General features: G+C 36.7%; 1 protein-coding gene across 2 annotated transcripts; it reads left to right on the top strand.

Moving 5' to 3' along the window:
* The first annotated feature begins 739 nt into the window (after window positions 1-739).
* On the top strand, window positions 740-15,370 carry LOC103705588 (Nucleotide/sugar transporter family protein). 2 transcript variants are annotated; one of them, XM_008789351.4, is made up of 8 exons: window positions 740-1,132; window positions 3,847-3,954; window positions 4,119-4,153; window positions 13,120-13,232; window positions 13,355-13,616; window positions 13,694-13,962; window positions 14,663-14,837; window positions 15,072-15,370. In XM_008789351.4, exons 1-7 carry the CDS (start codon window positions 992-994, stop codon window positions 14,812-14,814), a joined length of 1,080 nt encoding a protein of 359 aa, XP_008787573.2. In that variant the 5' UTR covers window positions 740-991; the 3' UTR covers window positions 14,815-14,837; window positions 15,072-15,370. The 2 variants fall into 2 exon arrangements, with proteins under 2 accessions (XP_008787573.2, XP_008787572.2); XM_008789350.5 differs by having other exon boundaries at window positions 14,663-15,370.
* The last annotated feature ends 382 nt before the right edge of the window (window positions 15,371-15,752 follow it).

The following is a 15,752-nucleotide window of genomic DNA, read 5'->3' as shown; positions in this document are numbered from 1 at the left end:
ATGGAAAAACTTTACGTATTAGGGCTGCATGCATTGCATACAATATTTGGTTTGCACAAAACAATCCCATTTTTGAGAATAATGATATACTCCCACAATTTATTGTTAGAAAGAGCCTTCATCCAAACTAAAGAGGTCGCAAATTAGGTTATTGTTAGAGATCATTAGATAGCACGAGACACTTAGGACTCCATTTTAGCAAATACTATTTCTCAAATGGTTTATATTATCTCAGAGCCCTCTCCTGAGCTTCCTCCTGAGCCCTCTTGAAGGCTAGCAAGATTTTGCTTGAAGATAATTTGGCAATAGTGATCAATTGGATTGCAAGATAGAAACAGTTAGAAGAGAGTCACCCTCTTTTGGAGGATATTTGGAGGCTCTCTAGATCGTATGAGTCTTTTCATACTTCATATATTCATCGAGAGGCGAGTAGAGTGGTCGACTGGGTGACTTCTTATATGGTAAATCATTTAAGGAGAATCATTTGGCTTGATCATGCATTTTTGCTGCTTTCTTTGTGAGATATTGGCTGGGTATACTCATATTAGATGTTAGATCGGTTCAATTCATCTGCTTCATCAAAACATCTAAATTTTATTTTTATATTTTTATTTTTTATTTTTTTATCTCTATGCTGCATGATGGGGATATTTTGTATATGATGGCCTACCAGAACATGACACATATGTCATCACCAATTTATTGAATTCCATATCAAACATGTGTCTCACTTGGGCCACCGCAGCGCCAAAGTCACCCGAGTCTCGGAGGCCTCTTGCAGCCGCTGCCGAAGTTGGAAGGAAAAAGAAAACAGAAGGCGAAGATAAACAGACATACGACAAAGAAATGCTGCAAGTGGACTGAATTCGGGGAGTGTTTTCATCTGCACAAATACGTCGTCTCCAACCGCAACACGCAGGAAGCCTCCTCCCTCACAACAAGTCAACCTCTTCTCTCTCGTACACAAACCTCCTCTGAGAGAGGCGACGGCATGGATAGATCCGGTCCTCCCCAAGGAGGGAAAACGGCGGCGACGGCGGATCGGAGCCGAAGCTGGAGAGAAGGTGGCCTCACCTATGCCTACATCCTTCTCTACATTGCCTTATCCAGCAGCCAGATCTTCTTCAACAAGGCCAGTCGCCAGATCCAGCTCTATCATTTTCTTTCAATCCATTTCCCTAGACGCTATGCTTGCTTTGCGTCAGCTGAATTGATCTTTATGTTATGATTTCTCTCTTTTAGATATGTTAGGGTTTTGGAGGAGTTTTTGTTGGTTTTTTCTTTGACCCCATCGTCAGAGATTATTGCTCTGCTAGAATTTTTTCATAGATTACCGGAGTAGACGTGTAGGCTTTGTGGAATTCATGAGATTGCCTACACATGGAGGGAAATCCATCTTAAAGGGTGTAATTCTTATTGAGAAAGGCTAATAGAGACAAGGTTGGTTCACCCAACGGAGAAGAAGATGATGATTACACCATAATCCCCACGTTCATTTGGCCAGCAGAGAAGAAGATGACACCATAGTCCCCAAATGCAATATGTTGGTTGCCTAGCAGAACCTTTCTTAGTGATTAAATCCTTTTCTCCTTCTTTATGTTTTTTTCTTTTTCTTCCTCTATTTATGTTTGAGGTTTCCTGTTGAGGTGGTTCTTTAAATATTTATGATGTTTGGAGCTGTTTCCATTTTTTTAAAATCCTTGTAGAATTTCTGCACATTACACTTTTTTATAAAATCTATTTAGTGCAGAGATCAAGGAGAAGGAGCTGGAGAAGGAGAACTATTATGTGTTATTTAGTTTTTGTTTTTTGATTGTGATGTTCATGCTTTTATCTTACGTGTTTATGGTTGAATAAGTTACTTGGAAAAGCAAAACCATAAACTAGGTATTACCGTTTTCATTTCTTCTTCTTTCTTTTTCATTCTCCAAAATCAACCCCCTCGAATATTTTGTAATTCTAAAGTTCTGATTCATCTATTTTTTGAATTTGGCAGCAAGCACATTGTTATATATCATGACTTCATTAGTTAAGAAGAGATGCTAGACTAAAACTTGGTTTTTTATTAGAAAGAGAAAGGATTACTTTGTTTGCTTGGAGTGCTAGACCTACATGCTCATGTAGGAGAAAAACACCTAGATGTAGTATGAGCCACACAACATTGCCTTTTAAAGGGAGTCCGGCATTCAGTCCAAGCAGCAATGCAGCACAAATTTATGAATCTGCATCAAGTTTGTGTTTCACATTGCGTGTAGGCAACTTTCATCTACAAGGACATTTAGTGGCCTCTTCCTTTTTTTTTTGGTTTGCTATGTGTGTATTTCATGGGAGATATAGTTTTGCAATTCGAAGATTTCAAAAATAAGAGAAAAACAAAGGAAGTCCGAGCAGGTTGGTTTGCCGCCCCTCCCCAATTTTAAGCAAGATCTTGGCTTTGCCATGGTCGCTATGAATTTGCGTCTGTTGAGACAATGAATTATGAGTCTCTCTTCTATGCTGAACATGACTTAAGGAATGCCTGAGTATAAGCATCAGCTGTAAGTATAGCTTTATTAAGCCAAGCCAAATGGTCTGTAAAAATCACTAACAATTACCTTGTCTTAAAATGTAGACTAGGTTCTCAGTCTTAGCATGACATACTTATAGAACTAATGATGGCTATTCAAAGAACATCAACTTTGATGTGATTGGTGCTAGGATACTGACATCAAGCATTTTGAGCATGATATAGATAGTTTTAAAGGAATCATGAAAGAGTTAATAGCTCTAGCTCTAATTTACCGGAAACAAAAAGTAAAAATGGATCTTCATGGTCTCACATAAGCCTTAGTCATGGTGAAGATTGATTTACTTAGACAGATATACAAATAGAATGCAAAATTTTGTTTCCAAATAATGATATCAAAAGACTAAGAAACCCGTGCAGTTGATGGTTTCCAGCTGTAAAATACAGATACTTGGGGGGAGAATGGCTTTCATTCCAGACAATGATGCTTGACAGAGAAGCGTGAGGTTGTTGACAGGTACTATATGATGACAAGGATTCTTAGGGCTGACCAGAATTAGATAAATGGGTCATTTTGGTTTGGTGAGAATAAAGTTTGGAGTATCTTAAATTAGCCATACTGGAAATAGTGAGGTAGATTTTGGAGCACTAAATAGACCTTAGGTTATCTAAATGAATATGATCCAGATGGACTCTGTAAAAGTAGCATAAGTGTGAAGTCCACATGAATATGTGTTGATGCAATTCGAGTTATTTACAGTACAAGTCAAACTTATCAAAGCAATTATTGGGGTAACAACCTATGCATTTGTCTGAATAGTAACATGGGTTTGTTATGAACTAGGTGCCATTGTTCATTCATCTTTTACTATCAGACTTTCATTTTGATGGTATATGGTCCTGGTAATAATCTGAACATGTGAAAATTATTGGCTGATAGCTTAATGACTATAAATGTGTCAAAGTAACTTGAATGATGGATTTTTCCTGCAACAAAATGGCAAGTCTATGTGCACATAAAATGAATGTGACAAACTACTAGAGTTCTGGATAGAACAAAAAGAAAGTATGTTAGTTAAAAAGTCAAAACATTACTAGACATTGTGCCTTTCGTGATCTATTGTTACACCATGAAACTCCTTCCAATCTGGAGGGCCTACGAATTAGCTCTAATCAAACAGAATAATTATAAGCTTGATGTCCTGCACTGTAACCTTTAAGCACAATTCTTTTGCTTCGTGTCTAATTCTTTTTTGTCTTTGCAGTTCTATTCTCATGATACATATTTGTTATAGACATATTCTAATTTTGCTTAGTAATTTTCTTTTCTATGGCTGCAGTGGGTTCTGTCCTCTAAACAGATCAACTTCCCCTATCCAGTGGGATTGACTTTACTGCACATGCTCTTCTCTTCTGTATTATGCTTTATTCTCACAAAAGTCTTCAAGGTAATTAATCTTCCTATAATAATGTTAGAAAATTTTCTCTAAACTTTTTCTGTTAAATTTTGATGATTGTTGGTCCTATGCAAATTTGTTAAAAGGTGTTATTCTTAAGTTATTTCTAGCTGTCAGATTTTTCCGGTATTTCTTATTTTTATTTTTTTTCTCAGGTTATAAAGATTGATGGAGGAGTGACTCCAGATATGTGAGTATTGAGTTGTACGTTGCTTCTTTAGATTCTAGTTCTTCGACCTAGAATATCTCCACCTTAGTAGAACAGATAAAGTGTTCTTAAATTGTTTATTGATGTAGCCCAGCTGCTGATTTGGCGGCTACAAAAGAACAGGTGCTAGCTTGTTTGTTTCAGGCCTATATTAATCTAAACAAAACACCTGTTTCAGTATTCAGGTCTGAAAATCAAAGAACATCTCCTGTAGTAGAGCAGCAATACTATCTTATCCGTGCTTTGGAATTAAAGATAGAAGTGAGGTAAAGTAGTGAGAAGTAGAATGGGAAGAAAAGAAAGACAAAAGAAAGAGAAGGGAAAAGGAGGCCTGCAGCCATCTTTTATTCTCAATCAAATTCTTTGTACAATTTCCAAGAACACGTAACAGCAATTCAAAGAGACATCTTAAATAACACGACTGACACATTTTCCTTTTCAGATAGGACTTTTAGAAAATAGAAATAAATCACAATAATCTGGGAATGAAATCCTTCCATTTAACGACTAGCTAGAGATCTATTAACAGCCTAAAGTTCTTTTAAGACTCCTTAATGGGGATAAAAACTGCTGACTAAATCCTAATGATATATGGACAGATCAAACCTTAATTTGAATAGAAACAAAACTTTTAAAAATCCTTTAAAATAACCCAAAAAATAATATGAAAATAGTACAAAATTAGAAAATAGAATCCTACTGCTGAAAATAAATTCAACCATATAAATCCTTAAACTTCTGGTTTATTTTCTTATTTATGTGCTCGAAAAATTTGCATGTCATATGTGCATTAAACCTGAATATTAGTTTCATTATGAACAACAAATGCATGAAACCATCAATATAAAACTAATATTTCAGCATATCAATAGAATGTAGTCTTGATGCACTTTTAATTACGTTCATCATTGCTTAACTCTACAAACTAATGGGTCATGAAACTCATACAGATAAACCATTTAGTATGTCAAAAAGGCAATATGAATGTCCTATGATTATCTCTTTTTGGAAACAATTCAGCAACCTTCAAGTATGATAATGCAAGGGTCCAAAAATCGGTACCGAATCCCGTACCATTTTTCCATCAAAGCAGTAGGTACTGGTATGGTATTGGTACTGATGGTATGCATTGAAATTGAAGGCTTCAAGAAATAAAGAAAAATTCTTGGTATCCTCTGGCATGGATGGTACAATACCATTGGTATGAACCACTATGCACTGGTGCAGATTTGTATGGCTTGTACATACCGGTACACAGTTTTTGAGTATCCCAATACCTGTACTGGTGTCTGCTTAGCATTGGAACAGTATGGTACTGATCTATCATCCCATTTTGGTGGTTTTTGAATCCATGTGGTAATGCTTTTAGAGGGGATTACAGAAATGTGTAGTTATCAATTCCATAAATTTAGAAATATAGTTCAAAACTTTTTTTATGAAAAATAATACAGCATGAGAGCCACCTCCAAGGTTTAAAATGAAAAAATCTCGGAGCATATGCATTGAGGAGAGGTCCACTCGGTGGAATGATGTCCCCTTAGCTATAAATAAATACTAAAAAATGTATATCTTTGAGATCAAACTTATGAATCAAATGCTTCTCCACTTGAGCTGTTATCTGTCACACTTGATGTCACAGTCCAGGCCATTTAATGCTCTCCATGTTAAATTAGTAAAATATATAGCAAAACATTTCGCTGATTGATGGGATTAGAGCCAACAATCATGTTTTTGTTCTCCTTGTATCATTTGCATGTATCACACAATGTAATCAAAATCATTTATGATGTATACTCTTCTTTTTGATTCATTTGCATGCATAATAGATGTCACACAAGTCAAATAGACCAGGGGAAAATCTGAAAATAAGAACCTAACCCTGAACTTACAATTCTGAATAACAAGAACAAGAATTCTAAACTGATGAACATCCATGACAGAGATGCAGGGTCTAGGTCACCAGAAATTTCTGTCTAAGCATGACTACATAAGCTAGTTTGAATTGGGTGGACTGCAAGAATCGTTTGTTACTTCAGCAATTTTCAAATGATGATGTCACTATAGAGATTGGCTGGAGCATATAGAGGCCATATTTATACCCTATGTTCTGAACAAAAGTGGATCATCCCTTGATGCTGATATCATGCTGGAGAGCTAGAAGAGACTCTGACACAGTCTTTATATTAATCTAGCGGTTACTGTTGGATTCTAAATGAAACCCTTCTATATTCCTTCTTGGTTAGTCCTGTTTCAGTCCATGAGAACTGTTATAATCTAAGGATCTGAGCGGCACCATGCTTGAAAACCTATATCAATCTCGCCAAGTTCTTTTCAGAGTTGGAAAGGCTGTTGAATGATAAATTCCCATGGATCTTACTGGTGCCACATCTACAAAGTGCCCCCACTTCCTTGGTTGGGGTCCTTGGGGATCAGATGAAGCACCTGATCTCTTTATCTTGCACTTTGTATAAGGTAGGATGCACACATTCAAGTTTGGTAGGACTCTTACATGGATGCCTATATCCAGCAAGCAAGGTTGAATGGCCTAAATTTTTTTACTTTAAATCTGAAGGGTACAAAGACTTATTTGCAATAATTCTTTGTTCTTTTATGTGATAGTAAAATTTATCTACTTTTACCTTTCAAAAAGAGATTTATTTATTGTTGAAGACTGATTGCTTAATTAATACATGTTCCTTATAAATTTCTTCTGAAAGGGGTTTCATTTATATGACTAGGGATATGGGGTTTAATATAATATGCACAATATAAGGTAATTTCAAAAGGGAAAGGGAATAGAGAAAGGCTCGAGAGAAATCCTGAGTTGTCACTATCTCCCCCAAAGGATGTTTTCTTAAGTTTAATTTTAATTTTTTAATTTTAACTTGTTCATGGATGTATTGTTAACTATATTATTGATTTATATCGTGGTTTTAAGTACCGACTATACTAGTCAGGATGGGTGGGATGGGGCATACAGTATTGACCTGGTGGTACTGGGGCTCGGTATGCCCTTGTACTGGTAAATGATATAGGTGCTATTCCAACTTCAACATTGTACTAGTATAGAGGTGTATTGTACTATACTGACCCTTAAAACATTGATCTCTATAGGGTCGGTATAAGATATACAGCATAATGAATATGATAAAACACTTATATTGCCGGGTTCAAATGAATTTTAATTAGGTTTCCTTGTTGTTCGGAAAAAAATCTCTATAGAAGATCCCCAGAGTTTAAGATGGGAAAAGTAGATCTAAATATTCCAGAATTTTGGAGGCCTCATATGATGTGGAAGAGAGTTTTAAAATTCAAATAATCTGTTGGCCGGAGGTCAAAAAGCAAACAAGTCAGTAGGACAGAAAACAAAGAACTATGCTGAAAATAGTAACTAAGCATAATTTATGCTATAATAACTGAGAAGCCAAACAAATTTTGTGCATAAGCCACATTTGAAACAGGAGAATAAATTTAATTCAGCAACCAAGTATCCAGCACATATAAGAGAAAAATGGAGAACGAGGAGAATAGTAGAAGAAAAAAGAGGAGTTGAAAGGGGCAGCAATTGTTCAAAGAAGAAAGGAAGCTTCATTCCTTTTCACTTGTCAAGAATTATAAAGTTTACATGGGTGGCAACCCTTTTTTCTACATTAAAAAAAATCCTAAATCCTAAATCCTAATTCTATGACATCCTAAAACACCATAACAGAGGGGCCAATAGAGAAAAGACAAGGAAATAAAGGGCATGTGGATGAGGAGACATATCCCATTCTGATGTTCATTTCCCTTCTCTTCCCATTGGTTAACCTGTCTAGGGGTCCCAAGGATTTATAGACTGAAAGTGCAATTTTATATTTAAGTCTCATTTATCATCCAATCAAAAAATTACCTTCTCATTTTTATTGACTTAATATATCCTCTAAAACTAAATCGACAAAACATAAAACAATAACTACAAACCAAAACCAGAAATCAACTTCTACATGACTCTGCATGCATCATTCACTTCCAATTTTTGTTGAATATTGATCATCCTTGAGCATGGTGATGTGTCAAAAGTATAAGTGTATCCTAGTCTTTGACTTGTCACTCAAATACCACCCTGGAGTCCCTTTGTAGGTCCATCTAGATTGTAGAATTCCTGTAACTAAACTGGTATCTGTTGCTCAGGATGAATAGCCATTGGGTCTAGCTTCAGAAAATGTTCTATGGATTTTAAGGTTATAGTTTTTGGATTTGGTGGATATGCATGAAATCTATGTTAGAGGATGCTGCTACCTCTGCAAGAATAATTCCATAGCAAACATAGTCCATAGCTTGTTTCCTTAACTGAATATGTAGGATGAATCTTTTTTTGTAAACATTGCTCAAGTGTTGTCCTTGAGCTAGCTTAAGCTATCTGGCTTTGGACATGGGTCTGTCTAAAGATTCAACCTCTTGAGCAAGCCTATGGAGACAGAATTTTGCATTCTCTGATCGCCATTCGTTAAGAAAATGGTTGCCCTTTGCACCAGTCTCACCAAAGATCTTACTCTTCCAATCATTATCATGTCATTGCACTAATATCAACTGCCTGTATCCTGCATTAACTTCTAATAAAGGCTATTGGATGTCTTTTTTTTATTCTTGGACATCTTTCTTATATGATCCTTTGACAACAAAGCTAATGATTTGTCCCGAGGCATATGATGGAGCTTAAGCTAAAGTTTCTGCTTATGTGAAATCAGTAGGTACTTTAACCTCATCTAATTTGTCAATCATCTATACAAAATATTGCCCTCAACACAAAGGCCACAGTGCCAAAAACACTAGCATCCAATCATCTAAGTATCATGCCACTAATAGGAACTGCCATGTCTCGCATTTCCTTCTAAATTTTAGATCATCCTATTGCTTTTCAAGTTCATCCTATTTGGATACTTTCGCAACAATAGTGATGGTTTTCCTTCCTGGACACATCATGATAATAAAATGTCCTACCTCCTCAGAGTCTGATTAGTTGGATTCTAACTCCTTGCTTCCTTGACAATCTGTTTGGTTGATGTGGTGCAGGCAAAATGATCAACCTAACTTAGAACATACTCCGGATTGACCTTCCCAGCATTGCTCTTACTCTGATGCTTGGTCTCAATGTCTTATATAACCTTTCTCTCCTATCCAAATTTTATGATCTATTAGTCATTAAAGATTTCCTTATTTGATCTCACCTTCTAGTTTTCTGTTATATTGTGTTCTGATCAGTACAACTTTTTCATCATTATTAAAATCAAAGTTTTAAATCTTGTGGGATAGGGGTGTTCCGGTTTCTCCATGGAATGGGATGCCCCACTGTCCTACCTTATTCCGGTTGAAGTCTTGGTCGAGAGTCCTGTAGGTACCTTCCGTCTCTTTCTCCTTCTTCTTTCTTTTCCTTTCCTTTCTTTTTCTTTCTTTTTCTTCTTTTTTTCTTTTCTTCCTTCTTTCCTCCCTTTTTCCTTACCTTCCTTTCTTTTTCTTATCCGTTCCTTTGCTTCTTTTTTTCTTTCCTTTTTCTTCTTCTTTCTCTTTCCTTCCTTTCATTTTTTTTCTTCTCACTTTCTTTCCTCTTTGTTCTTCTTCTTTCCTTTCACATTTACTTTTTCCAATCTTTCCTTTCACATTTTCTTTTTTCAATCTTTCCTTTCTTTCTTTGAATGGATGGGTTTCGGAGCTCCAACCCCATCCCGGTCCCATGTTCTCACAGGAAAGGAATCAGACAGCCAGGACACCCCCTATCCCGCTGGGACTTAAAACCTTGGTCAAAACGAAAAAAATTTCAGTGTCAGTTTCAAGGATTTTTCTTTTAGTTGGATTTCATGGAACCTAAACTAGTGTTTTCTGATATTAAATGTGTAGCAACCTGTCTCATTTAATCTTTCATCTTTGCCCAAGTGCGTACCTCCTAACCCGGTCTCCTACGTAAACCCTCCTTGGTAGCTCGATCACATGTAGTGTGTCTCCTTTTTTTGCTGTGGAAAATATATTTTTGTGCCATTAGCAGCTACTACCATTCAGAATAATTATAGAAGTTGGCATCCTGATCAAAAAAATCCTCCAGATTCTGCATAACATTGAGGTGAATTCTCCATTGACTTTCCATTATCAATCTAGGCTTATATCTGATCATAATCAAGCCATCTCATCATACATAAAATTTCAGCTGGTTTCTTCCCATCAGATGTATCTGCACAGAAACTGTGCTTTGAGTTGCCTTTGTTACTTATAGATGATTGTAGTGGTCATCTAACCAAGTATGCAATCTTGAATCATTGTCTGCACCACATCCAAAATCAGGCATATTTCTTGCCCTACACTGCAATTTACTACTCTGAGACATGAATTGCTGCATCAGACTTTAGGACAATGCTCTTCGCTAGCTATAGTGCTATGGCTTCTCTGACTCTTCAGATTGACACAACATCAAAGATGAAGTGAAAAGGCAGAATATATAAAAGAGGAAAGAAGGAAAAAAAGGTGGTTCCATTAAGGTAAAGTCAAGATTTAGTTTGCTTTGGATACCTTTTTAATGCATTCCTATATAGTCTAGGCTTTGCTCATTTTGGTTTCTGAGGCCCTTTTGATGGGATTTATCAATTTTAAGGAGGTTTTTGATTGCTGTTCAGAAAAATATTCACACAACCCTAAAAAATTCATGTTGGAAGCCATATATCAAAGTACTCTGGTTTCATAGGCCTTATGTTACGTGAAAGATGGGCCTTGACATATGAACAAGCTGTCAAACAAAAATTCGAACAAACAAACAAATCAGTTTTAGGATATAAAGTAAATACTTTGTTGCAATAGTGATAATTATTAGTTGGCATTAAATTCAACAGCTAACACAGTGATCTAATTTTATAAATAATTCAGATTAAAAAGGCAGAAAATTAATCTTATTACAGTGATCAAGCAGCAAAGAAGACATAAGAAGAAACAGGAGGAGGAATTCACAGGATCAATAATGAAGGGATGAAAAAGAACTGAAGAGAGGGGCCAGTTGGCTGAAGAAGAACAAAACAAGCTTTTTTCCTTCCAAATTTTAGAATACTGAAAAATTGAATCGTCTGGCAAGTCTCCAAAAGAATCCTCTTCCTATTTTTGCAACTTCCTAAATAACTCTCAAGGGAAGAGCTGTTTGAGAGAAGATGGGGGAAAGAGCATGCAGAAGAGAGGGACAAATGGCTCTTTCTTACATTTCCTGCACCTTTCCTCCATCTGGGCTGCCTTTAATGTGATGGCACAACTAATGTTGCCACATCATCTCCTCATCTCATCATCCATTCACATGGGTTCTAACCTTCACCATGCAATGAATAGACTCCCTAAGACCAAAACAACAAAGAAGATGGCAACAACCAAGGACTAAAATTAACTGTGAAGATCTCCATGTATGCACAAGCATCAAATGACATGGTATCTTTTTGCAGAGTGGGCAGGTAGAAAAAGTTAGGTTCTAGAAGTGATGAGGAGTGATGACGTGGTTTCTATTGTCACCTCTAAATCATAAATTGATAAATTACTTTGGATTTCATGATTGATGCGAACTTTTGATTTGGTAATTAGTGTTTGATCTTGATGCTTCTTTTCTTTGAAGAGTCCATCTAGTCGGTAGGTGTATTGCCTTGTAAAGATTCTTACCTTTGCTTAGTTGATAGAGAGAACTGCATGTAAATTCTATTGCATAGAAGTAACATATCATGCACCCTTTCTATGCTCCAAAGCATAGTTTTAAAACTCAGTGAATTGATCTTTCGTACAGTCCCCTAGAAACTGCGACGTTCTTTCCATTTTCAGTGGCTTACTTGTAAAGTCTGCTGCCTACAGCTATATTTCTCTTTGTTTTTTCTTTATTTGTTTTCAATAAAAATTTGGGGGAGGGATGGGGTGGGGAGGGAGAAGGGGGAGCTAAACTTCTCTTCTTTACTTTTTTTTTAAAAAAATAAAAATTAAAAAATTAAAAAAAAAACCCTTAGTGAATCCACGTGAATCTCGGTTGAGTTGACTGAGCTTGGTAGGTTTTCGAATTGACTTGCTTGCTGATTTATCTTTTGTAAAACTGGTACGAGATTCGATATTGTTACAGGATCCGGTATCAAGATGGCGAACCTTAGTTCAAATGATCACTTTGCTATGAACTACATGTTTATTTATAATCTTTCTACCATTGTAATATTGTTTTTGTAAGAAGTGCATAATTTAATATAAATCTCATTGTGCAAATAGAGAGCAAATTTGGATTCCTTTTTAGTAGAAACTATAGTCCAAAGTCCGCAATCTCGGTACCGGATACCGTATTGGTATCTTATCGGTACGGTACAGTACATCTATCTGCCGAAATAGCTCTGCAACCATTTTTTTCAATTTCTATCTCAGTATGCTTTGGTACGCCTTGGTACAGGTCGGTATACCTCGATACTGGTCGGTACACCTCAATACAGGTCGGTACGCCTCGGTGCAGGTCGGTACACTTTGGTATGGGGCAATACGCCTTGGTACGGGCAGTACGTGGCTTGTACCGACTTAAAGGTGTATTTCATGCCGGTTTTCTACCGACATGGTACGGTACGCCTCGTACCAAGTGGTATGGCAGACCATGCTATCGTCCATCGCAAAATATTCCATAACTCTTTTCAAAGAGGCTAGCTGATTTGACCTTGATGTTGATAGTTTTTCACGGCTTATCCCCTATCATAAGTATAGGTGTCATTTAATCAGTTTGCCTTGCTTGTTTTGAGTCATGAACTTTACCAGTATCATCAACGTTATAGTTGATATAATGGCCAATTTCCATAATAATATAGGTCTTATTTTTGCTAGTAGCTTCGATTTGGTACCATCAACCCCATAGTTTATGGTGCTCTATTTTGGTGCAAGTTGGCAATATTTCAGTGGTTTAATGTGGGAAACTTAATGAATACCCTAATATTCAGATATGCCACTTCAGTTGTCCCAATTGGTGCTATGTTTGCAATGACTCTTTGGCTGGGAAATAGTGCATACCTCTACATATCTGTTGCATTTGCGCAGATGTTGAAAGCTACTAGTAAGTGCCAAAGTCCTTGATTTTTCTTTGACTGCACTGATCTATATCCTTTGTTCCAGTTGTTTGTCATATGATGGTTCACAATCAATGGTTTGGAAATATGCTTTCCTTGACTTTTGCAGTGCCTGTGGCTGTGTTTCTTCTCGGAGCAGCAGCTGGTCTTGAAGCAATGAGTTGTAGAATGTTCTTAATCATGTTGGTCATCAGTGTTGGAGTCGTTGTGGCTTCTTATGGTGAAGTTAGCATTAGTTGGGTTGGAGTGGTTTACCAGATGGGTGGTGTCATTGGTGAAGCTCTGAGGCTTGTCTTTATGGAAATTTTTGTTAAAAAAAAGGGTGTTCGACTAAACTCAATATCTATGATGTACTACGTCAGCCCATGCAGGTATTTTATTTTGTTATCGCATCTTGGGTTTATCAAACCATTTTCTCTCCTAATATATTTTATTTTTCTCTCTGTAGTGCATTGTGTCTCTTTGTTCCGTGGATATTTTTAGAGAAACCAAAGATGGATTCCAGTGGGCCTTGGAACTTCCCACCAGTATTATTATTTCTCAACTGCCTCTGCACTTTTGTGCTCAATCTGTCCGTTTTCCTTGTTATCTCTCATACAAGTGCGCTGACAATTCGTGTTGCTGGAGTTGTCAGGGACTGGGTTGTAGTTCTACTTTCAGCTTTGCTTTTCTCTGATACAAAGCTGACATTAATAAACCTACTTGGTTATGGTATAGGTATGATATCAATTGCCTATTTTCAATGAATTTACTTTCCTTGCAAATTATTATTATTATCATTATTATGATTATGATTATTTCTCCGAAGTCAAATATAGAGAATGTGGTTACTTCTGGTATGAATATTGGCTTCTTAATTTGCTATCTTATCTTTCATAATACTCATTTTTTTGGGTAAAACCTAGCTCAATATTGAATTCATCCCTGAAACTGCGCAAAACTTTTCATGAAGGGAGACACAGAAAAAATTCAGGACCCACTTGGTAGTTTGTTTTCTGTTATTGTTTTCGAAAATCCAAGAAGAAAAATGATCTGGACTGAAGAACATGTATGATAAAAACCTTTTTTTCTTTTGTTAGGCTGTTTGTAAGATCTTTAGATCTCTTAGTAGCTAAGGTTTCATTTCTAGAATGATGGAAAATAAAAGCAAGGAACAGCAAGAATTTTGTATAAATGCTATCTTCAATGTAATCTCTGTATCATATTTCAATAATTTGCAGAGAAATAAGAACACAAACAACAACAATGCCAAACAGGCCCTTAACTAACAGCCTATTTCCTGAAACCCCAACCCATCCCTTTTTCCCATTAATCTTTAGGTAATTATTTGTGTGAAAGATGCATGCGTTATTTAAGAATGAAAAAGATTGCATGTACATGGTCGGACATATTTACTGAGATATATTGGAATCTGCAGCTATTGCTGGTGTGGTGGCATACAATAATCACAAGCTAAGAAAGGAAGCACTGAGAATGAGCTCGGAGGTTCGCGTTGACATAAACAATGCAGAAAAATCTCCAGATCAAGAACTTCAGATAGCCTTATTACCTCCGAAGGAAGACAAATAGAATGATTCTGACATGATTGTGAGGTAAGATTACAGTCAGTTGCATGGACGTTTCTCTTTCTCCTTTTTTAAATCTGGAGCCTCCTAAGCTGTAATGATGCTTGTTTCACTGTAACCAAGGAGAGCAAGTTCTAATTTGACAATTAAGCAACTAAATCATCCTCAGACATACTTTTGTTATCATTAAATACTTCGCACTCAAGACGGATGATGCTTAATATCTGCAAAGTTTGAACTACCGTTTCTGTAAGTTGCCAGGGGAGATTTCTCGGAGAATGAACACATGAAAATAGAAGGAAGATTCATTAGATCTGATTGTGGTACGGGAGACGTCAGATGCATGTGTTTTTCCCATTTTCATTCCTCGAGGGCTTTCCATGTGTGGCAAACATATGCGAGAAGTCAGGACTTTTGCCCCCAGTATTGCAGTTGTACTTTCACAGCGGATTCGTGTTATACCATTGGTGATCTGGGATCGAAAACAATATTTGTAAACATTCACAGAAAGTTTTGTCTGCTGCTGGTCATTTATATCAATTTTACTTTGTTTTCTTGAATGTTTTCAGTCTGTTATGTTGATTTTTGCATCAAGTGTGGTGGATGTCTTCCACATAGATGATTGATAACAACAAATATCCAAGTCCCTTAGAAGACTCGTATAAGCTGCACAAAAGGTCGGATGTTGTCACTGGTGATGTCAAGGCTCTGAGCAGCCACTGCACGTCCATTACCTTTATCCAACTCCATGTCAAAAGAACTGTATAATGCATTGGGCTGGAATTTGTAATCTTGGGCGAATGCAACCTGGCGTTTTAAATCTAGCAGCGTACTGGCTATTACTGGACTTGAATCCTTATGGCTAGGCTATGGATTCAGTAGGGCTGGTGGTTTCATCAGAAGCCCCCTAAATCTTCGTCTGGAAACTAATTTATAATGCTA

The sequence above is a fragment of the Phoenix dactylifera genome, chromosome 8 (genome assembly GCF_051530095.1).
Source record: "Phoenix dactylifera cultivar Ajwa chromosome 8, Ajwa_hap1_PhDact_Kaust_v1.1, whole genome shotgun sequence".
In the NCBI taxonomy this organism is placed as follows: domain Eukaryota; kingdom Viridiplantae; phylum Streptophyta; class Magnoliopsida; order Arecales; family Arecaceae; genus Phoenix; species Phoenix dactylifera.
This window is presented reverse-complemented; position numbering and strand designations above follow the sequence as displayed.

What these genes read in the sequence shown, in the direction of transcription:
- LOC103705588 (XM_008789351.4), top strand. Translation starts at nt 992, where the DNA reads ATGGATAGATCCGGTCCTCCCCAAGGAGGGAAAACGGCGGCGACGGCG. An exon ending in TTCTCACAAAAGTCTTCAAG is followed by an intron (nt 3,955 to 4,118) that starts GTAATTAATCTT and finishes TTTTTTTCTCAG; the next exon opens with GTTATAAAGATTGATGGAGG. An exon ending in CCTACTTGGTTATGGTATAG is followed by an intron (nt 13,963 to 14,662) that starts GTATGATATCAA and finishes TGGAATCTGCAG; the next exon opens with CTATTGCTGGTGTGGTGGCA.